Consider the following 23,267-nt stretch of genomic DNA (forward strand, 5'->3'; position numbering starts at 1 on the left):
ATGAACTGGCTAAAAATAAATGAAAAAAAAAAAAAAACATGTAGGGAAAAATCTACCTGAACAACACCAGCAATATACATCTTAATATCAACCTGATTTTTCTGCCACCTGGGACTTGAAGATGGAAGTATTAATCTGAAAATACAGATTAACACAATATTATGTGAAGAAATCTGACTGATTCAAGCATCTATCTATATAGCAGGAGGAAGAGAGATGTTACTTTTTCTGGCCTTTCTCTGGAGCTTTCAGCTTCAGCATTTTGTTCAGAGCTGCATGCATGTCCTTTATGCAGAACAGGATGAGGGAATTGAACACTGTAATTGGAAACAGGCTGTCAGTGAGCACAAACATGTTCGGTTCTGTATGCAAGTGTCCTAAAAAAGCTGGTTAGTTACCCGCGCTGTCTGAGATGGTATATCGACACAGCTCCTCAGAGTCACCCTTCGTTGTCGCCACGGCAGCCTTGAAGGCTTGTGTGATGTCCCTAATCAGTTTCGCCGTGGGCTCTTTCTGGAAAGAAAAACATTAGGAAAAAAAATTCAATAAAGAGTTCTAAACCATGAATCAAATCAACCATCTTCCAGATTACATTGCAAACTTTGATTTGAAGCAAAACAAAGTATATATATATGACCCTGGACCACAAAACCGGTCTAATATTTGTAGCAATAGCCAAAATACATTGTATGGGTCAAAATTATAGATTTTTCTTTTAAGCCAAAAATCATTAAGCTATTAAGTAAAAATCATGTTAGAGATATTTTGTAAATTTACTATCATAAATACACTGCCCTCCAAAAGTTTGGAAACACCCTAGAAAAGTGGGGTTTTGGACAATATTGGCATGAATCCTTTTTAATTTGTGATAATTTTGCACTGATAAAGGACAACACAAACTACAAAAACATTTTATTACATAAACAGTTGATACATAGAAAAAAACTTAAATTTTCGATTCATCAAAACATCCACCATTAGCAGCTATTATAGCTCTGCATAATCTGGGCATCCGATTCCGAGCTGTCAGTTTATTCAAACATTGACTTGATACTGTATACTACTCCAAGCCTCCTGAAGGATTGCCCAAAGATGATTCACACTGGTTGGACACTTCTTACGGACATCACGTTCCAGTTCCTCCCATAGTAGCTCAATTGGGTTGAGGTCTGGTGATTGGAGAGGCCATTCCATGACAGACATGATGCCAGCTGACTGTTTCCTCTCCAAATAGGATTTGCACAGCTTGGAAGTGTGCTTGGGTTCATTGTCTTGTTGGAAAGTTTAGGAAGGTTGGGGTGTTTCCAAACTTTTGGAGGACAGTGTATGTTTAAACTTAATTTTTGATTAGTAATATGCATTGCTAAGAACTTCATTTGCACAACTTTAAAGGCGATTTTCTCAATATTTATATTTAATATTTTTTTGCACCCTCAGATTCCAGATTTTCAAATAGTTGCATCGCAGGCCAAATATTGTCCAATCCTAACAAACCATACATCAACGAAAAGCTTATTTATTCAGCTTTCAGGTGATTTATAAATCTCAATTTTTAAAAATCGACCCTTAAGACTGGTTTTGTGGTGTGGTGTGTGTTTAATGTTGAGTCTCTATGCTCACCAAGGCTGCATCTGTTTGATCAGAAATACAGTTTTTATAATTATTATAATTTAACATTTTTCTATTTTAATACATTTAAAAAGGCAGTTTATGCTATAATGTTTAAGCTGAATTTTCAGCAGTCATTTCTCCACTTTTCAGTGTCATATGATCCTTAAAAATCATTCTAATATGCTGATTTGCTGCTCAGATACCATTTCTTATCAGTGTTGAAAACAGTTGTACTTAACATTTTTCTGGTTCTATTTTTTTTAGGATTCTTTGATGAATAAAATTTTCAAAAGGACAGCATTTATTAAAAAAATTTAAGCATTTTTTAACATTTGAAATGTCTTTTAAATCAATTTAATGCATTAATTTCTTCTTCAAAAAAAATTACTGACCCTACACTTTTAAACAGTATTGATGGGGTCCTACTCATTTGCCTCAGCATTCATTTCACGGATTAGTGGCTCTTTACCAGAAATAACAATATCTCCCCCTTGTGTCAGTTTCAAAATCTGCAGCTAACCATGACATTGGAAAGTTACATTTCAGGGTTTTTTGGTGTAAATTCAGGATGTCTCATTTACTATAAAAACAAAACAGCTTGAAAGAAAAGGAAAAAACAAAACACATTGGCCATCCAGTATAGTTAAGCATCCTCTTTTGACAATGAATGAGAGCTCATACTGATCATCTGAAAGTTCCTAACTAAAAACATACTGAATAAAAGATAATATAAACATGTTACCCTGAGTCCAGTTCTCCAGTTTTCAATCATTGCTTCTGTGACTTTGGTAGCTTCTTTAGGCTTTTTCACATCCTTTTTTCCTGATTCCCCCTCGTCATTTTCATCATCATCAGCTTCCTATTATCAAATAAAAACTGTGATTTTTTTATATTCCAAGGAAAATACACACAATCACGCTAATTGTAAACTTCCGATTTGTAGTATAAAAAGTAATTAATAATTTGTTGCAAAGGAAGAACTAAATGACTGACCTCCAGTTGAGAAGGGAGTTTGTGGTACATCCTCTCCTCTTCATCCTCCTCCTCATCTTCAAGGCTATCAGAGTCATCAAAATTCAGGAGCTTCTGGTCATTTTCTTGTAAGAACTCGTAGAATTCTGGGTCTTTGCTCTTGAGGGCTGTCAGTTGGTCCTTGTGCTCAGATGCCTTGCCATGCTTTTTGACAGACCTGTGACACAGTTTCTCAGAGTTAGATCACATTATCTCACAAGCTTCCTCCAGTGCTAACAATAGCATATACTCTGCAAACATTTGTAGAATGTAGCAGAGAATGGGAATAAAAATGGGACACTGGAATTACCATTAAAATGCGAAGGCCATACTTACGTCTTCTGAGGTGCAGGTTTCTTCATCTTCCCTTTCTGTTGTGTTGATTCCTCATCCTCACAATCCTCTTCCTCACCAGAATCAAACCCAGATAACATGAACTCATCCACACTGAGATCCTCCAATTTCCTGCACATAGATGGCACATCACTAAAGCATTCGGTAGGTTTTTGTTTTCTACGTGTTCAACTAGTTGCAGCCAAAGTACGTATATTCTGTTTGTTTTGTTTACATTTATTTGTACATTAAAGCTTTACAAAGCACCCTTTTAGTAAAAAATAAAAAAACAAAGAAATGTATTTTGAGTTATTATCTCAGTCAACTGCATGACACATGTGGAAAAGTGTAAAAACGGTGTAAAAAATAATAAATAAATAATAATACATATCATCATCAATAAAAAATAACTAAATTGAAATAACTAAATTTGATTAAAACAAAAATAGATTAAAATTAGCATATATTTATTTTAATCTATTTTTGTTTTAATCAAATTTAGTTATTTTTTGAGGATAAAAATTTAAATAAATGAACTGATTAAAATAAAATTTAAATAACGTATCTAACATCACATCACTCACAGTGAGTAAAAATACTAATGTAGTGTAATATAAACTAAATATTTTCCAAATAATACACATTAACATGGCCTTTATATATGAAAGTATATAGCTGCCTTTTAAAATTTAGGATGGGGGTCCCTAGCATATAAATGATCATAGATGGGGGTCCATCCTTGACATCTAAAAGACTGAAACCCCCGTTCTAGAAAACTTCAACATGATTGTAAATTACTCAAAAGTACAGTTCATTTCTTAATGCGTAGAGCTTTTTTAATAGCAAAAATAAAATAAAAAAAGCATGGTTAGACAACTTTCCTTCTACTGTAAAGTGAAAATATAAGGCTTTTTTTTTGTTTATTTTCTCAAGATTAGAATAACATTCATCCAACTCTAAATAAGCACACGTAGTTTTAGTACACCAGAAAATAAGTTATTCCTGATCTCATTTTGGAGCTGCTTATGGTGGAAAATGCAAAAATAAATTCAGACTTAACTATTATATATTTACGGTCAGGACGACCATGTTCTCTCCATAAATGTTGAGTAATATATGTTGATCTCCCAAAAGACAGCTGAATTTTAGTTCACCAGTGGCTAAAACTAGCTAGCTAACGTTACCGTCAAAAATATAATCAGATAAGTGTCTTATGAAGTGAATAAAGCTCTGACACCTCCATATACATTCATGTTCACTGTACTTTAACTCAAGCAATAATATATGATGATGTATGCGAGGTTAAATAGCTAAGAATGGCACATACCTCTTGTTTTTCCCTGCCATGCTGAATAAGAAACGTGCACAGGGACGCAATACCCACAATGCACCGCTTTCGGCAGTTAAACTGAGTTGATCTCTTGGTTAACGTTGCGTTAAACAAAAAAACAAAAAACAAAACAAAGCCCAAAGTCTTTTTAACTAAAGGTCATAATTACTTCGTTTTTGATTCTTTATGTGTTTGGTAATATTATTATAAACAGATTATTTATCTCTACATATAAGTGATACAGGATTTTTTTTTTTTTGCCAATTACAGAAGGTTTTCCAGCCACTGACGATATGTAAACTTTACTCACAAAATAACTCACTAAATATCTAAAGCCCACCGATATAGGTCTCCAATCACTAAGGTTGGTAATAAAAGCAGACACACTAGCACCGTTGTTACAACAAAGCCCAGACACATTTGTGGTGGGCGTGGCATATTCAACAGAATATTACAATTTTTAGTAATGCCGATCAGAGCTGAGACAGACGTCTGTTTTGATGCGACATGTGATGTAGCATGTCAACTAACCACGCACGGCTAAATAAATCACTACATGCATCAAAATTAATCATCACACACGGACAAAACTGGAGAGAGCGCTACACAGAAAGGAACGAGTCTTGTCAATCAGACACAGACGACGGCAGGTGAGTTTAGATTCTGATCTCATTCAGACCGAATTGCAACTCAATCAGCTGACAAAAAAACAACATGTATTTAATTATCATTTCATTGTTTAAAAAAATGCTTTTAAAAATATACGTCATGCAAACACATGCTAATCGTGTCAAAGCTGCAGTGTTATGAAATTTCTCTGTGGTATTGTTGTGCTCTTTGTTCAGACATCAGTTTGTCAACTGATCATGTTTAAAGCTCATGCATTGAGCATTGACTTCTCCGTGTCTGCTGCAGTAGTTTAATAAAGCTTTTGAAATGTTATGAGGGCTGAATGATTTTGTCATCTGATTTCATTTGTCATCTGTCAGTGCAACTGATCTCTGCTCCGTATCCCCTTTGAACAAAGAAAATATGAGATCAGCTAAGCGATTCTTATTTTACTGCTATATAAGGCAACACATTCCTCTATTGTATGATTTTACGTGTATTTATTATATATACGTGGACAGCAGACATTTATTTCCTATAACGTTACATGCACAATGAGCTTTAGCAATTTCCCATTCGTGAATGAATCGTTGTTTTGAGTCTACATTTGGAATCTTTTCAATGAATCGGTTCACGATTCGAATCCCACTTAATCGTTTCTCGCGTCAGAAACTTTTTTTTTTAGGACATGTTGGAATGAACTGATAAAATAAATTCTGATGAATTAAATTTGTTAAGCATTCAAAAATTCTTTTTAAATTAAAGAGAAAACATGTATTCATAAAACCTAAGACAAAAAAGTATAAACGGCAGTTTGTGCCAACATATGGTTTGCTTGGAATATTCAAATCATGTAATATGCACCGCGGGGATGTCAGGGACCTTGTGTGAACCTACTGAATTCAGGACGTAAAATAATTGCTGAATTATTTTAGAACCGGTTCTTTGAAATGAACTGTTAGAAGGAGCCGATTCGCGAAAATGATTCGAACTTTCCATCAATTGCTAACTAGTTAAGGAGGTATGATTTAAGAATCGTGTTGCAGCTTTTAAATATTATAGAGGGGGGGGGTTATCAGATTGCTCTACGACACCTTTGACAGTTCTGTTTGGCTGTGAGCACTTTTAACAGAGCCTAGTTTAAGAGACAAATAATTAGAAAAACAAACATCCGGCGCGACCTTAAAAAGTGACGTCAGCCTCCAGCACTCATGCGGCTTTCATTTACGTCAACAACACACAAGCTCCCAAACTGAGGCTTTATGCATTATTCATATGGACTCTTAATACTTGCGCTCTCCAAAATATTCTTCATAAAGCAGAGAAACGAAACTAAAGGAAAGGGCGTCCGTCAGTTCAGGTAGTGCTGGTTATACTCAGTGTTATTGTGCTGCATGACTTGTATAGAACAGAGGAGGAGGGGAGAGATGCTCTGTCTGGATGGCACACTGTGTGCTGAGTCAGATTTAATGATACTGGGGATGTTTGTAGGGATTGTCTTAAACTCTGGAACAGCTTGTCTAGAATGTAAGAAGAAAAGTGCAATTTTTAGATGCATTGTATAATCTGGTCCTTACATTTCTGCTAAATACCAGTTACTGCAGCTATTACTACTACTGTAAAATCTTAAAATATGAGTATAATTGTTTCTAACAGTGTACGAAGCTTTCAAAAATGTTGTCATATTATTATTATTATAGTCATATTTATTTTATTACTCATTTGGTTTAATTTGACACAGTACAGTACAGTTTTATTCTAGTAGCAGTGGTTTTACTATGGTTACAATGGTCATTTTTAGTTAAGGGAGTTTAGTTTTAATGGAGTATCTGTTGATAAATGCATCATTCCCTGAAATGAACCATCATAATACAACTTCTATTCACCAGCAATACTGGAGTATCAATTTGTTACTGTTTTGAAGGGCCTCACAGAGGCATCTATAGAAATCCTATACCGAGTGCCTACCAAACTACAACAAAACTATTGTCAACAGTTTCATCTGTTCTGCGTGTTTAAACAGTTTATTAGTGACCTCAGGTTTCAGACCGCAGTGTTTGCTTTGTATAACCAAAGGATTTATACATCTGAAACCCCACAGCCATTTTGTGGGCAGCCACACGACTGCTGTCTGTAATACTGAGCCTATGACTTCTCATGCTCTTTCACCTGTCGGCTGTTATTTAGAGTAACATGAGTAATGCTTTGGAGTTGGAGTGGTATTGTTAGGAAAACAGTGCATTTTATTCGTTCTGTTCATGAGAACATTCCATTGCTGGATGCTTTATATATAAAAATATTAAATCAAATTTGATTTTTTTTTAAAAAAACAGTATCTACCTCAACACTAATATAGAAGAAGTGGCATCTTGCAATCCCACATTTGTCAAATGGATTGCTATTTATCGCCCTCCTTTAAAATGTCTCACGCAGCTCCATCCCACTCAAAGTGAAGTGTATGACAGATACCAGCACGTGCTACCGTGGGCACCTTGGTTTCTATAGTGATGCTTTTGATGCAGAATTGAATGTGTGCAGCTGGCTGGCCAACTCATCACGATGTGTCCTGGTCCAACTTTTCCATACCACTGGTCCTTTCAGCTGGAACACGGTTTAATTTTTATAATCAACCAGCCAGTTTATTTATTCAGTGAGTGTGCTGGAGTCTTTGTGCATGAGAGACCAAATTTAAAAAGCTTTCAAGGCCTCGGGCCAGTGAGAAAAGGCCACTGACTATTGAGGAGCAAACCATATGTAGCTGTAAACTGTAAAATGAGTGGGAATTTGTGAAGTGATCATTTTGATGATATTTAATGCTTGAGCGCTTCGGCCTAGCTTTCTTCTCCCATTATGATTCTGTACTCGTGTTTTAAAATGCCTTGAAGCAACCATTATGCTGTATGGAAAGGAAATGTGAACCAAGAAAGCACAAATTAAGATGGATTTACAGCCTGGCGAATAACTCAAAGATTGTTAGAGAGGTAATGCACAGACATTAAATATGTCTAACAGCTAATGAATAATTAGCTTTACCTTGAATTAGAGTTCTTAAAAACCCTTGTGAAATCATTTTTTATTTCCTTGACTTAGTCTCGACTTATTTCCTATTGAAAAACAGCCTGGTTTCGAAAGTAAAATTTCTTATTTATTTTCTCCATAGAGGAATTTATTTTATGAATGAGTAAAGATCTACTGTCAGTGAGGTTGTTAATAAATGGTATATGATTATATGCTTTTGTTGATGTCATTCACAATGCTTCATGGTGAAGCTTCATGGCATTGTCAGATTTAGAGAGCATTTGATTGTACAAAAATCTCAATAGTGCAGGATGAGTCATCAATACTTTTTTTGTTGTAGAGTGTAGATTTCAAATGTTGTTAAAAAAATATTGTCAACTTCTAGTGTATTCGCATATAGACCAACTTAAAAGCCACAAAACTCTATGTTTGGTTTCATAGGGTGTGTTTCTGTCTTCCTTTAGTGTCTTAGAGTGAGGCCCAGGCTCCAGCAGGCCTCGGTGAGCATGATGGAGGGGGGTATGCAGCTGCTGAACCGGGATGGCCACAGCATCTCGCACAACTCCAAGCGCCACTACCATGACTCCTTTGTGTCTATGAACCGCATGCGGCAGCGTGGCCTGCTCTGCGACATCGTGCTCCATGTGGCCAACAAGGAGATCAAGGCACACAAGGTGGTCCTGGCCTCCTGCAGTCCATACTTCCATGCCATGTTTACAAGTATGTCTTATTCTATGTTACTATAAGTCTGTTTTTAAAGCATATATTTATTAAATATAATTTTTGGGATATTTTTAGAGCATGCTACCATTTAGATGGTTTCAAAGCTAACACACATGAACTAAAAGTCACAAAAAACAAATCTTGACTTCACATGGTCTTTAAGGTGTATTGTTTATTTCAGATGTGTACATTACCTCAGCTTCCTTTTCAAGCCTTTCCTTCCTTCCTGCCGTTTGTCATCACTAATGTTTTTTCCATGCTTTATTCTCTTCCTTGTCCTGGTCTCAGATCAGCAGGTGCCTGGTTTTTCCTATTGCTCGTGTGTCCCGCTGCACCTCAGACTAGAGTGTGATGGTATGAGTCAGGACAGTATGGGCTCTTCAGAGCCATGACTATTCTGAACTTACCATAGACTAGATCTACTAACAAAGCACTGATGTAAACTCCATTATATATATATATCAAAACTTAAATTGCTTAACATCGCAACCTTTGGACTAATGCTCTCACTCTGAATTTTCTGCATTTCTTATAGGGAATGCTATTTATTACATTTTCTCTAAATGTTTTCCAACAGTATAATGAAAAATAATAACATATTAGAAATAAGTGGTTATTATTGTGTATTTAAAACACAAAAGTAGATCTCTTTCCTTTCATAAAATGTCATGCTTTTTTAGTCAATAGAAAATATGAAAAAGTTGTTTGTGTAAACAGAGTACAGAATTTGTCTAAAAAGTTAGAAAATAGAATTTAGGCAATCTAGCGATTATTTTGTGTGGAATGTTAATTTAACGTCAATGTTGTCATAGATCTCAAAAAGTGTTATTTTAGTATTAATTGTATAAAATTATAGTGTTTATTAATATCTATTAATTTAATATTTAGATTTTGTTACAGTTAACAATATTGATTTTTAAAAATAGGTTTAGTTAACAATAACAACACTATCTCAAGGTTCGTTCATTCATACAGTGATTTCCGGTGACTGTTGGCAACATATCAAAATCAAGCAAAGTTCATGCAAATGATAAAATGTGGTGACAACCATTGGGAGTACAGAGAGTGATCCACTGTCTGATAACAGTTAAATACAGCAGTCAAGTAGGAATGTCTGCTAGCGTCCAACAGCACAAAGACTCTGAACTCTGATCAGATGTTCAGCCCATTTGTGATCAGATTTTCAAAAGCTATAGCCAGTTGAACAGTACCAATAACTTTAGAGCACCCGCTTTGACGGACAGTTCAGCTACTCAGCGCCCACTAGAGGCCACTGTATGTGTGAACGGGCCATAATGGTATCGTCAAACCCCTGGGAAACTAAATCTACCAGTGTTCTGCAAAAGCCTCGGTTTGAGAGAAACTGCTGTGTGTTGTGACTGTGCAGATGAGATGTCGGAGAGCCGTCAGACTCATGTGACCCTGCATGACATTGACCCTCAGGCTCTGGAGCAGCTGGTACAGTACGCCTACACTGCCGAAATTGTAGTAGGAGAGGGAAATGTGCAGGTACGTCACCTTTAGTGTCTTTTTAAGTGCATCATGTATAGTGCATTAAGTGCAATTACCCTGTGCGAGGTTATCCTGTCTGCTTTGTGAGGTACTAAGATAGGATGTTCAGACGGTTTGTGCAAACTTACGATTTGCATCTTTGCAAATGAAGGTCTTCTGATACTTGTGCTGTTTCAAAATAGCAAATGCATACACTACCAGTCAAAAGTTTTTGAACAGTAAGATTTTTAATGTTTTTAAAGAAGTCTCTTCTGCTCACCAAGCATTTATGCATTTATAGGTACAGCAAAAATGGTATAATTTTGAAATATTTTTACTATTTAAAATACCTGTTTTCTATTTGAATATATTTTAAAATGTAATTTATTCCTGATTTTAAAGCTGAATTTTGAACATCATTACTCCAGTCACATGATCCTTCAGAAATCATTCTAATATTCTGATTTGCTGCTAAAAAAAAAAACATTTAAATGTTCAAAAACTTTTGACTGGTAGAGTATGTGGCGGCTATTTTACAGGAAATTGACCTTATGGTGTGGTCACATAAGCAAGATTTCTGCAATTTTTTCAGTAAAATTTAGCAAAAAAAGTCTATTGACTGTTGTCAGTAGTGCAGCAATGTAAAAACTCACTCAGAAGTCACTTTCAAATCAAGCAGCTTTCTCTTAGTTAATGCATCTGTGAAATCTGCATGAGGGACATTTTTGCACTCATGCGAAACTCCCGATTGTGTGATATTACTGAAATGACTGATTTTCGATCACAAAATTTTGTAAGCAAACTCAGTTAATGTGACCGCCCCTTAAGAAAGCCTTATGATTCACTAAAGATTCACTTACTTTTTTCTAGTTTTCCTTTGTTTCACCCACTGTATCTTGTCTATACCTCGGGCAGACCCTGTTGCCTGCAGCTAGTCTCCTGCAGCTCAACGGAGTGAGAGATGCCTGCTGCAAATTCCTTCTCAGCCAGCTGGACCCCTCAAACTGCCTTGGCATCCGTAGCTTTGCAGACACTCACTCCTGCAGCGACCTTCTCAAGTCGGCCCATAAGTATGTCCTGCAGCACTTTGTAGAGGTATCGAAGACTGAGGAGTTTATGCTGCTACCTCTCAAACAGGTATTTCAGTACTTATGTGCTTAAAATTATTTATTTTAGTCTAATTTTTAAGTTAAGTTTAGGTTTTACATCTTATATGTAATATTTATAATATATACATAAGGAATATATTTTATTTTTTTATTTTTAATTACTGAAATTTAGCTAACAACCTGACCACTCTGTCGTATAATAAATGTGAAGCAGGACTGGGGCTGTTAAGCGCCAAAAGAAAAAAAAAAACACATAATAGATTTGTGCGAGGAACTGAAATGCCCAGGGTAATCATGATGTAAAAAGAGGGGTAAAGTGTACCATGATTAAATGATGCATGGAGAGCGCTGGGGAGCTGAGCCATAACAATCCTTGGAGGAAAAATGGTTTTGGCTACGGATGTCTAACTATATATATGTCACTGACACCACTTCCTGTCACATTGGCCTTGAGCTTTTTAAAAACAGAATCTCTTGATCCTCTCTCCTCCTCCCTGTCGCCTGGGAAGTCTTGATACTTTTGACTTGGTCTGAGAAAAAAAGAAATGATTGTACTATTTTGACCTTCAGTGCAGGAAGGCTGGTCACATCCTGGTTTTTAAAACACCCCTCACCCTCTTTAAAAAAAGAAGAAAAAAAACTCCCAAGGTCTGGAGAAAGCTGTCAGATAGACTTTCCATTCATTTCAATGTCAGTTGCTCAGCTGGCGCAGTGTCTCTCAGAATTATGTGGTTCAAATTCTGCCATCTTTTCATTAATTTCATTAATATCCCTATATAACATATTAAAATACATACTACAAGTTTGGGGTTGTTTTGTTTGTTTGTTTCTATTTGAAATAGAAATATTTTGTAACATTATAAAAACAAACCCCAAACACTTGAATTGTATATTATATAGGGATATAACGACATGAATTATTATTAGAATTTTTTTTTTTATTCATCCATGAATCCTGGAAAAAATTCATGTTTTCAACATTAAAAATATTAATAATCAGAAATGTGTCTTGAACATTGCACCAAATCATCATATTAAAATGAATTCTGAAGGATCATGTGACACTGACGACTGAAGTAATGGCTGCTGAAATTTCAGCTTTGCTATCACAGGAATAAAAGGCATTTAAAAAAATATTAATACAGAAAACAGATATTTTAAATTGTAATTTTATTTAAGAATTTTACTATTTTTACTGTATTTTGATCAAATAAATGCAGCATAAAAAGCTTTCAAAAACAAAAATCTTTGTGCTTCAGTAGCGAACATATTTTATATATAATTACATAATCCCAAAATTATAATTATTACAATACCATAATTAAATATTAGCAGTTTACATTGCTCGAAAAAAATTATTTAGTCAGCATACACAGGAACATGGCTGTGAAAGCAGAGAGATGTTTTGGCCCCGGATAATATAGTTAAAGCATCTATCAGCAGAAGCTAACTGGACCGTACTAATCAGCCAAACCTTGACCTCATTGACTTGCAAAAGCTAAAATGTCAGAATGCATTGCCCCACGGTGACACTGATATAAGTGCTCTCTGCGTCAGCACCTTCAATACGGTGTCAATCATCCGCTCAAATACACGGCGAAAACAGCACGTCAGTGAGAAGCTGAGACAGCTAATCAGCAGAAAGCAGCTCCTGCTCTCATACCACACTAATTTCATCAGCCCTAATCCGCTCTCTTTGCAGAAAAGCATCTTTTGAATAAATGGAGTGCTGCAGGTATTAGCATTTCTGTGCTTTGAAAGGTTACATGATTCTATAAAATCCCCCTGCTGTTTAGACACTGATTGGAGCGAACCATTAGGAAGAGGTTGCTCATGACATAGGCCGCTGTTCTCGCGCTCTCTCTCTCTCTCTCTCTCTCTCTCTCTCTCTCTCTGATTCTCTCTCACTCTTTACAGCTGTTGCAGGCTGGAGGCTCCCATTGGCCCCGTATTTAACCCAGAAGACCTGGGAAATGCTTGTAGCAATGTTAACTGTGGCCTCTGCCCCAAATAAACAAACAGTCAGTGACCGGAACATTACAAAAGCTGTGCTTTTGCCAGCGTAGATTAGATGATAGTGTAATGGTAAGCTAAAGCCTTATATCACAACACAAAGAAAAGAAAGCAATTTTTGCATCACTTACAGAAGCAAATGGAATGTGATAACTGTTTCCCAAACAATTTTATCAGCCTTTCCTCCCCCACCTCCCTGTCTGCCATTGTTCAGTCTAAACATTCACTCAGCACTATTGGTTAACCCAGAAGTGTGTGTTAGTAATAAGAAGTAAACACAAGCAAACACAGCAATGTTTTGAAAAGAAGTCTTAGTATATATATATGTATATATATGTATGTATATGTGTGCAAAAAAACAGCCTATATGTACACACAGTTTTTGCATATTAAATATGTGACCATGGACCACAAAACCAGTCATAAGTATATTATAGTATAATATTTGTACCAATAGCCAACAATACATTGTATGGGTCAAAATTATTGATTTTTCTTTTATGCCAAAAATTATTAGGATATAGTAAAGATTATGTTCCAAGAAGATATTTTGTAAATTTCCTACCATAAATATGTCAAAACCTAATTTTTGATTCGTAATATGCATTGCTAAGAACTTCATTTGGACAACTTTAAAGGCAGTTTTCTCAATATTTAGATTTTTTTGTTTATTTGCACCCTCAGATTCCAGATTTTAAAATAGTTGTATCTCAGCCAAATATCGTCCTTATTTATTCAGCTTTCAGATGATGTATAAATTCAAAATTTTAAAAAACTGACCCTTATGACTGGTTTTGTGGTAACATATATGGATTACATTTATTTATTTTGTCCCTTTTGTTTATAATTTGATGCTATCGTTTAAAAGTTTGGGGTCAATCTGATTTTTATTTTGAAAGAAAATAATACTTTTTATTAAACAGGGATGCATTAAATCGATTAAAGGTGACAATAAAGAAATTTAGAATGTTACAAAAATGTTTATTTCAAATAAATGATAAAAGCTGTTATTTTGAACTTTTATTCATCAACGGATACTGAAAAATTGCCACGTTCGCCACAAAAATATTAAGAAGCTCAACTGTTTTTAACATGAATAACAAGAAATGTTACATTTTTCACCAATCAGCATTTTTCAGTGTGATCATGTGACACTGAAGATTGAAATAATGGCTGCTGATAATTTGCATTACAGGAGATTTAAAAAATCTTGCCGACCACAAAAAAGTGAATAGTAGTGTGTATATATGTTTTTACAAAAATGTATATATTTAAAAAAAAATAATGATTTCACAAACTTTCTTTTAATATATGTGACTTTGCAATAACAAAGATTCAAATGATTTTTAAAATATTAAAATTGTCTACTGAATAAAGAATTGGTGAAATTATACATGTATAATACAGTGTTGATCAGTGTAATATTGACTTTAAATTGTGTTGTCAAACATTTAATCGTGATTAATCGCATCCAAAATAAGTGTTTGTTTACATAATGTGTGTGTGTACTGTGTATATTTATTATGTATAGATAAATACAAACACATACATGTATATATTTAAGAAAAATTTTGTTTATATATTAAATATATTTATATATAATAATATAAATATATACATGTTAATATTTCCAAAATATATACTATATGTGTGTGTATTTATATATACATAAAAAGTAAATACAGTACACATACAAATATTATGTAAACACAAACGTTTATTTTGGATGCGATTAATCACGATTAATCATTTGACAACACTAAACGAACTCTTTTTCAAACAGAGATCTGTTTTTTGACATTCTGTGCAGAACACGATGTGCTGTTCAGACTCAAACTGAGCACATCTGTCCTGTGCAATATATTACATAAGATGTTTAGATGCACTTCATTCAGATTAAAACAGCAATTTGTCTTTTAGTTATGTAAACACTTTATTCCAACTGAAACCATACCACTCCTTTAGTTTTAAGATCGGTTATGAACCCTCTCTTGTGATTTTCTGCAGGTGCTGGATCTGATTTCTAGTGATAACCTGAATGTCCCATCAGAGGAGGAGGTGTACAGGGCTGTGCTGAGCTGGGTCAAGCATGACATTGATGGGCGGAGGCAGCATGTGCCTCGGGTGGGTATGATTCCTCCTGTCAAAGTGCGCTTTTAGCAACATCACAGCAAATCACAGGATTAATGCTTATAAAGGATTAAGTCTCTGCAAATCGATACTCGTTTCTTAATTCCCTCCATTTGCTTTCTTTAATCCTTTTTTCACACACGTCTTACCTCTCACTCTTTCCATCCACGTCTTCAGCTGATGAAGTGTGTGCGTCTGCCCCTGCTGACACGAGACTTCCTGATGAGTAATGTGGATACGGAGCTGCTGGTGCGTCACCACTCCGAGTGCAAAGACCTGCTGATAGAGGCACTGAAGTATCACTTGATGCCCGAGCAGAGGGGTGTTCTCAGTAACAGCCGCACCCGACCACGTCGCTGTGAGGGAGCCAGTCCGGTGCTCTTTGCTGTAGGTCTGTAAATCAGGACAAGAGCACATAAAACACACATGCACATACGTCAGTGGGTTGGTGGGTTGATTTAAATACCAAATGTCTTTCAGGGGGGGGCAGTCTTTTTGCCATTCACGGAGACTGTGAGGCCTATGACACTAGGACAGACCGCTGGCACATGGTTGCATCCATGTCAACACGGCGGGCACGAGTCGGAGTGGCTGCTATTGGAAACAAGCTCTACGCTGTTGGAGGGTACGCAGACCCAAAAGCCTCATCTTTGTTGGAGAATCAACTGTTTTTTCCTTTCATAACGGCAAACTGAAGTGGTAGAGACCCTTGTAATGCAGACCTTTTAAGTTTTGAGGCATTAATGTGTGTGTCTCACCTGCTTAAGCATAAAAATGTTCAAACTTGGCATTTACTTGTTTTTTTACATTTTGTCAAATGACTTAATATCTTATAATTACTTTTTTATCTAATAATTTTGACCGTCATAACTAAGTTTTTTATATAATTTTATTGTTATATTTCCTACGTTTTACATCATAATTTTAACTTCATTTCATAAATATGTTTGTAAACCAATTTTTTGGTATAATTTACAAAAGCATGTTTTTTTTCTTCCATAGAAGTTGAAGAGTCTTTAACCTGATACAGCATCTTAAAAATGCAGCACCCATAATGCACAATGATGAAAAAACAGCAAGATGCAACACAGCAGCCAAGGCCACACATCCAGACTTGATTTATTACATTACAAAAGGAACAGAATGTGCAGAAAGCCACATTATTTTCTTAAGATTACTCTGCTGAAGCAATCAAGAAGTTACCTAAGATTAGTTAGGAAATGTGTCAGCTGTTGACTAATGAATTTCTGTGAATGATGATGGGCTTGTCTTTACTTGCATAATAAAGACGCAATATATACAAAAACACATGTGAAAGCTCTATTGTTCTTCTTTGACTTTGCTTTGCTTTTCCCAAACCAGGTATGATGGCACTTCTGATTTGGCTACTGTAGAGTCGTATGACCCTGTAACCAATGCGTGGCAACCTGAGGTGTCTATGGGAACGAGGAGGAGCTGTTTAGGTGTGGCGGTCCTGCATGGGCTGCTGTATGCAGCAGGAGGATACGATGGTGCTTCTTGTCTCAACAGGTATACTATCTAGACAAACAAATGAGAAAAGTAATAATAGAAAAAGTTATAAAAAACATTAAAGGTGGGGGTAAGCGATTTCTGGAAGCCAATGTTGATATTTGAAATCACCAAAACAAACACGCCCAAACACACTCGGCTGTTCTCTGAACACTCTCTCCTCCACGTCATGAGTAGACACGCCCCTTACTGCTGATTGGCTACAAATTTGTTTTGGACTCAGTTTTCTTAAGCGATTTTGAAAAATTACATACCCCACCTTTAAATGTTAATCTAAAAATGTATGTGAAATTATATATAATTTATCTAATAAAAAGTATCTAAAATATTTTTGAATATATTAAAAATTAATTTGAACATTTTAATATTATTTTTTTATCTCTTCGATAAATCTCTCTGTCTTTGATTTTGTCTGCAGTGCGGAGAGGTATGACCCTCTAACCAGTACCTGGACCTCCATCGCTGCCATGAGCACCAGGAGGAGATACGTTAGAGTGGCCACATTAGGTAGAAATATGTAATGCTAATGTACTAATAAATGTAAAGAGCAAATGTAAAAGCACTTCCTCTATATCTTAAGCAGTTGAAATTGAACAGCAAACATGAACCCGTTTCGCCTATTTCTTCTATTAGATGGCAGTTTGTACGCGGTCGGTGGGTATGACAGCTCCTCACACTTAGCCACGGTAGAAAAGTACGACCCTCAGGTAGGTGACACATGTCTCTCTGACATGTTGAAAACATCTCTGGTTTTATGCTTATTCTCCATGGTTAAATAAATGACTATGGATGATATTTTATTTTTAGAGTAATGCCTGGACTGCCATTGCCAACATGCTGAGCAGGAGGAGCAGTGCAGGAGTTGCTGTATTGGAGGGCATGCTTTATGTTGCGGGTGGCAATGATGGTACCAGCTGCCTAAATTCAGTGGAACGATATAATCCGAAAACCAACACCTGGGAGGGAGTGGCCCCCATGAACATCCGCAGGTTTGATAGTGACCTTCAAGCATTTATTTAAAGGGATAGTTCATCCAAAAATGAAAGTTCATTAATTACTCACCCTCATGTCGTTCCAAACCTGTAAGACCTTTGTTCATCTTTGGAACACTAGATATTTTTTATGAAATCCAAGAGCTTTCTGACCCTGCATAGACAGCAACGCAACTACCACATTCAAGGCCCAGAAAGGTACTACATTGTTAAAATAGTGACACAGGGGCGAACTGGCCATCTGGACACAGCGGCCGTCGGCCTGACTGGTTCATCATCAAAGAAAAAGTGTAAGATTAAGTAACGCGGAGTGTCTATTTACACTAACTCTGCTCACCAATGTGTGATTGGGCTAGTCAACATTACAAAGGATGGCTAATAGTCATCATCTCCAGTGGCGCAGATGGTAACGCGTGTGTCGTACTCCTTTTGACGGGATCGACCCAGGTTCGAATCGGCCTTTTGGCGAACTTTTTTTTTCTCCCTTTTCAAATTTCAAATCCCATCAGAAAAGCATTAATTTTTTTAATAAAAATTAAGGAAATAATCAAAAGTTGAAAATAAAGTATCGATTAGGGTAGGTGTAGAGAGGGCTTTATTGTCCCAATAAGGTGGCATCCATTTAATAATTTGAATTAAAATTTACACTCAATAAGTTATTATTGCATACTGTTTTATAATGTATTGCAATACTGAGGTGCAGATAATTGCCACTATTTGCAATAAGAAGTATAAATAGCAGAAAATCCTGCTATTTTAACACAGTGTAAATGGAATCTATAGCTATTTGCGGTAACACTTTATAATAACTACACGCTATGAATCATTAGGTAAACATTAGTAAATAGTTAGTTCATCCTTTATAAAGCATTATCCCAACAGTAATAGTCATTAGTAAGTAGTTTATAAATACAGCTATAAATGGCTTGTTCTTTATTTATTAGGCATATCTATTACAAAGGAGATTTAAAGGCTCGGTTATCTTCCTAACAGAAAAAATAAACAAACACAACACAGAGGGATACAGAACAGAAATATTTTTTCAAAATGCAAAAAATGAAACTGTACACTTGAATTTTTATTTATTTACTTTTTTCAGTGAAATTGCAGAGGTTTATTTTTCAATTTTGATAACTTTAAATTTTTTGCATCATGAAAAAATATTTCTGTGTTCTGTATCCCTCTGTGTAGTGTTTGTTTAACTTTTCTGTTTGGGAGATAAATGAGCCTTTAAATCTCCTTTGTAAATGCTTTATAAGGTATAAATAGTCCTCACTTTAGATGAGCTCACAAAAATAGATGGCTGGCAACTACTAAATGTTTTATAACTACCTGACTTAATCATGAATTACAGCAGGAATATGTGTTAATAAAGCATTTATTAACACAATGACTAATTATTATGATGTGTCTAAATAATAAGATTTGTAAATGTACATTTTAAATAGTTTATTAATCATTTACTTACACTTTCTAAGTGATCTTATCCACTGAAAACTCCTAAATAACTGGTTTGTAAATAACATAATAATTTAGAAATGTTAAATTGATCATTAATAAAGTATGAAAATACAATTATTAAACTATATATATATATGCTCAAGAACAAAACATTTATAGCTGCATTTATAAAATGCTTACTAATGCCTGTTAATGCTGGAACATCCTTTATAAAGGATGGATTGACTATTTACTAATGCTTACCTAATTCATAGTGTGCAGTGTTACCCTATTTGCACTTAGTGTAAATAGCATCTATCGAAAAGAAAATGTTATTTTCACTTAGTGCTAATAATCGCTGCCTTAAGTGATTCTACAACGGGTTACATTTGAGAGATATTGAGTTAGAAAATACAGTAAATGAAGTCGCCTATAAGGTGATTAGTCTGATTAACATGACACACACACAAAGAGACATACTAAAATTGAAGAATTCTGTTGTTTCAGGTTTCTAGATTCTAGGTTTATGTTTATCATTGTCATATACATTTTGCATTCTGCTCTTTTTATGTAGTTTTCAAGTATTTTAGTTCATACAATAATATATATTTATTTAAATTCCACGCTGAAAAAAATCTAATAAAAACCATCACATAATTTGTAATGGTTTTTACTGATTTATAATGAGAATTGTATTGGTTTTAATGGAAACTGTAATAGCACCTGTTGGTCTCTACTGGTAATTGGTCATTTAAAAAAAAAAAAACACTTAATCCTAGTCTAATATGTCCCAAAACACACTACAGGAAACCATTATTTAATTATTTTAATGGTTCAAAGTTAATAGTTTGTAATGTTTGTAATGGTATTTGTAGTGGAAATCATTAGAATTTCTGTGATGGTTTCTATTGTTTTTGTCAGCAGGGTCACCATGGGTTTTGTGATGTTATTTGCCATACGACAGGATACTGTAGTTGTGGTGGGCCTATTTGGGAGAAAATCCAGGGCCGTTTTTTACTCCCAGTCCGTCCCTGATGTGACATCATTGGTTCAACCTTAATGTTATGAAGCTACAATAATACTTTTTGTGTGCAAAGAAAACAAAAATAATGACTTTATTCAATCATTTCTTCTATTCTGTGTCACAGACATGTGTTAAGGTACTGTCGTGAACAAGCGTCGAAGACTGACACAGAAGAGAAGAAATTGTTGAATTGGCAAAAAGTATTCTTGTAGTTTCATAACATTACGGTTGAGCCACTGATGTCACATGGACTATTTTAATGATGTCCTTACTACCTTTCTGGGCTTTGAACATTGTAGTTGTGTTGCTGTCTATGCAGATTCAGAAAGCTCTTGGATTTCATTGAAAATATTTGTGTTCCAAAGATGAACAAAGGTCTTATGTGGTTTGAATGACATGAGAGTGAGTAATTAATGACATAATTTTCATTTTTGGGTGAACTATCCCTTTAAAGGACATGTTTCACAGAAGAAACTACCCTTTTGAGAGCAAAAAATCATTCGGTTCCTAATGGACCATCTCTTCCCTTGATCTTCAGGAGCACACATGACCTGGTCGCCATGGATGGCTGGCTATATGCGGTGGGAGGCAATGATGGCAGCTCTAGTCTCAACTCCATAGAAAAGTACAACCCTCGTAGCAACAAATGGGTGGCGGCGTCGTGTATGTTCACACGCCGTAGCAGCGTGGGAGTCGCGGTTCTGGAACTCCTCAACTTTCCTCCTCCGTCCTCTCCCACTCTTTCCGTCTCCTCCACAAGTCTTTGACAAAGGGTAAAGACCCGGCTTAGCTCCAGCGGCCTGCCCTGTGTGGCCAAGAGGCGCAACTGCTCTGTTTGAGCATCAGACGAGGAGTGTTTCGTGGGCCACAGTGTCCTCCTTCTGCCTGGAGGAACACTGCAGCATTCTGCAGATCATGAGGGTAAAAAAAGGATGAAAAGAAAAAAACACACACTCTCACACACTCTAGGCCTCCACAGCTCTCATCCTATAAACCCCAGTGCTTGAAAGTGCAAAATAATGTTGCTCTGCCATTTTGCGGTCACTTTTGTGTATGATGTATATCTAAATGTATATTTATGATTCTTTTTTGAAATATTAAGAAATAATATATTAAACAAAACAAAACAAAAGAGAATGAAAAACTTTAGGAATGTAGCTCTTGACAGGTTCTGCCACGCATGTTTACAGAAATTTCGTCCTGGCAGAAAATAATATTGTAGTGCTGCTGTGCCACACTAGGTGGTAGTAATGTGCAATGCTGCCCTGTCTCACCACAGATGCGCATGGACATTTAAAAGCAGAAAATTCACACAAAACGGTGGCTGGATTTTACACTACGTACACCTGAGTGTGTCAGATCATGTTAACAACATAATATATGTTTTACTTATTTTCCTATTTATTTATCAAATGTAATATAAACATATGACACTATTTCAGAGATGTTTGAAGGACCACCTCTGACTTAAGAGAGGAAATATAGTTTTAACGTACTAATGGGCATACTTACTACATATCACAGAAGCACTGGTGTTTGGTATGAAATGTGAGATTTAGGAAGAACAGGTATTTAGTGTTTTATCTAACAGACATGTTTGGTTTGTTTTCTACAGTCATGTATTACAAGCCTTTGAGAGTTTGCGCTCTACATGAGTGCAAACTTTACTAATATGACACGTCTATATCACTAACCAGGAGAAATGTCTTTTTAATAAAGACTATAGCCATACCTAAAACTAGCTGTGACGTTAAAGCTGCACTTTTTAATTTCTCGTGTTTTCGAAAGGGTGAACGGTGCTCAGAACTAATTCTGATTCACTAACGGGTAATCAGTAACACTGACACTTCAATATCAAGCCCTTCAATGTGAGTAACTCGGCTATTATAAGCTCCTATATGTTGTATGTCACATTTATTAGTATTTTGTCGCAAGTCTTTAGTTAGTAAACCATGTCATTGTGTATTGCATTTCGAAACTTTGTTTATTTGCCAGGGCTGTCAGATTTGACAGCTTGATAGATATAGATAGTATGTGTTGTGTTGCGATGCCATTGGTAACGGCCACTACCAATGCATCTTACCTCAGATGGGTAGATGAGTGAACGGTGAGTTTTGTGAGTAATTAGTTTATCTGATGAGAGCACAGATCACCCCAAAACAAAGGATAGTTCCCCCAAAATAAGGTTGTTACTAACACGTATGACGTTCTTTATTAGGTAGAACACAAAGGAATATATTTAGAAGAATTGTCTGTACAATTTGAAGTAGATGGGAATAAAAGAACAGTTGTATGAGAAAAGAGCAGCTTAGGCATTAATCTAAATATCTTCTTTTTAAAGACAACACGTTTTGAAATGACATAAGGGTGAGTAAATGATTTTCTTTTTTGGGGAACTATACGTTTAAGTCAATCCTGCTCTCTGCCATTTTATGTAGGTTTTAAAATGTAGCGTAGTATTATATGATTTCAAAACTTCTGAGAAGTTAGGATTTTCTTTCCTTTTTTAAAGGACTTTGTTAATTCAGAAAAACTTGTTTAAGGACAGTATAAGTTTGTGTCTAGGGAGATCAGAGTGCTGTGTGTGTGTGTTTCTGTAGAGGTGAAGCATCCTGCACTTTGACCATACATACATAACACCACAGGACCACAACCCCACAGAAGGAAATTACAGTATATGTATATAACCAAATATCCTGAAACTTTGTGCAATGTCAATGTAACTGTGGCTTTCTTTTGTCTTTTTGTTTTCTTTTTGAATTGTAACGTTATTGAATGTGTTATGTTTTGCTATATTTAAGAACAAACATGAATTTCTTTGCACTAATGTCAAATGGAGCAATATACTGCTGTATAAAATCAAAACGCACTACTGTAAATGAAATAAAGCTGTTTTCAGGTGG

The 23,267-nt window shown here is 35.6% G+C and overlaps 2 protein-coding genes across 3 annotated transcripts in view; one reads left to right on the forward strand and one right to left on the reverse strand.

Moving 5' to 3' along the window:
• LOC306859868 (nucleolar complex protein 2 homolog) overlaps nucleotides 1-4,350 on the reverse strand; it is a 36,990-nt gene extending 32,640 nt beyond the window's left edge. The window contains exons 1-7 of the mRNA XM_079401245.1: nucleotides 4,283-4,350; nucleotides 2,959-3,087; nucleotides 2,605-2,800; nucleotides 2,354-2,470; nucleotides 399-513; nucleotides 224-317; nucleotides 57-135 (exon numbers count right to left, since the gene is read on the reverse strand). Coding sequence (XP_079257371.1) covers nucleotides 57-135; nucleotides 224-317; nucleotides 399-513; nucleotides 2,354-2,470; nucleotides 2,605-2,800; nucleotides 2,959-3,087; nucleotides 4,283-4,302 — 750 coding nt within the window. The 5' untranslated portion in view covers nucleotides 4,303-4,350. The remainder of the gene's footprint in view (nucleotides 1-56; nucleotides 136-223; nucleotides 318-398; nucleotides 514-2,353; nucleotides 2,471-2,604; nucleotides 2,801-2,958; nucleotides 3,088-4,282) is intronic.
• A 362-nt stretch (nucleotides 4,351-4,712) lies between these two features.
• On the forward strand, nucleotides 4,713-23,267 carry LOC306859491 (kelch-like protein 17). 2 transcript variants are annotated; one of them, XM_079400532.1, is made up of 12 exons: nucleotides 4,713-4,935; nucleotides 8,377-8,632; nucleotides 10,023-10,144; nucleotides 11,042-11,263; nucleotides 15,256-15,372; nucleotides 15,556-15,769; nucleotides 15,859-16,003; nucleotides 16,741-16,908; nucleotides 17,327-17,415; nucleotides 17,542-17,615; nucleotides 17,716-17,897; nucleotides 20,903-23,267. In XM_079400532.1, exons 2-12 carry the CDS (start codon nucleotides 8,419-8,421, stop codon nucleotides 21,129-21,131), a joined length of 1,776 nt encoding a protein of 591 aa, XP_079256658.1. In that variant the 5' UTR covers nucleotides 4,713-4,935; nucleotides 8,377-8,418; the 3' UTR covers nucleotides 21,132-23,267. The 2 variants fall into 2 exon arrangements, with proteins under 2 accessions (XP_079256658.1, XP_079256657.1); XM_079400531.1 differs by lacking the exon at nucleotides 4,713-4,935 and adding an exon at nucleotides 6,123-6,254.

The sequence above is a fragment of the Barbus barbus genome (assembly GCF_936440315.1).
Source record: "Barbus barbus genome assembly, chromosome: 40".
Lineage (NCBI taxonomy): Eukaryota > Metazoa > Chordata > Actinopteri > Cypriniformes > Cyprinidae > Barbus > Barbus barbus.

Bases quoted from the DNA above. Each gene is read 5' to 3' on its own strand.
- LOC306859491 (XM_079400532.1), top strand. From the start codon at position 8,419: ATGATGGAGGGGGGTATGCAGCTGCTGAACCGGGATGGCCACAGCATC. The intron at 16,909-17,326 runs GTATACTATCTA...TTTTGTCTGCAG, and splicing joins GGTGCTTCTTGTCTCAACAG to TGCGGAGAGGTATGACCCTC. The intron at 17,616-17,715 runs GTAGGTGACACA...TTTTATTTTTAG, and splicing joins TAGAAAAGTACGACCCTCAG to AGTAATGCCTGGACTGCCAT.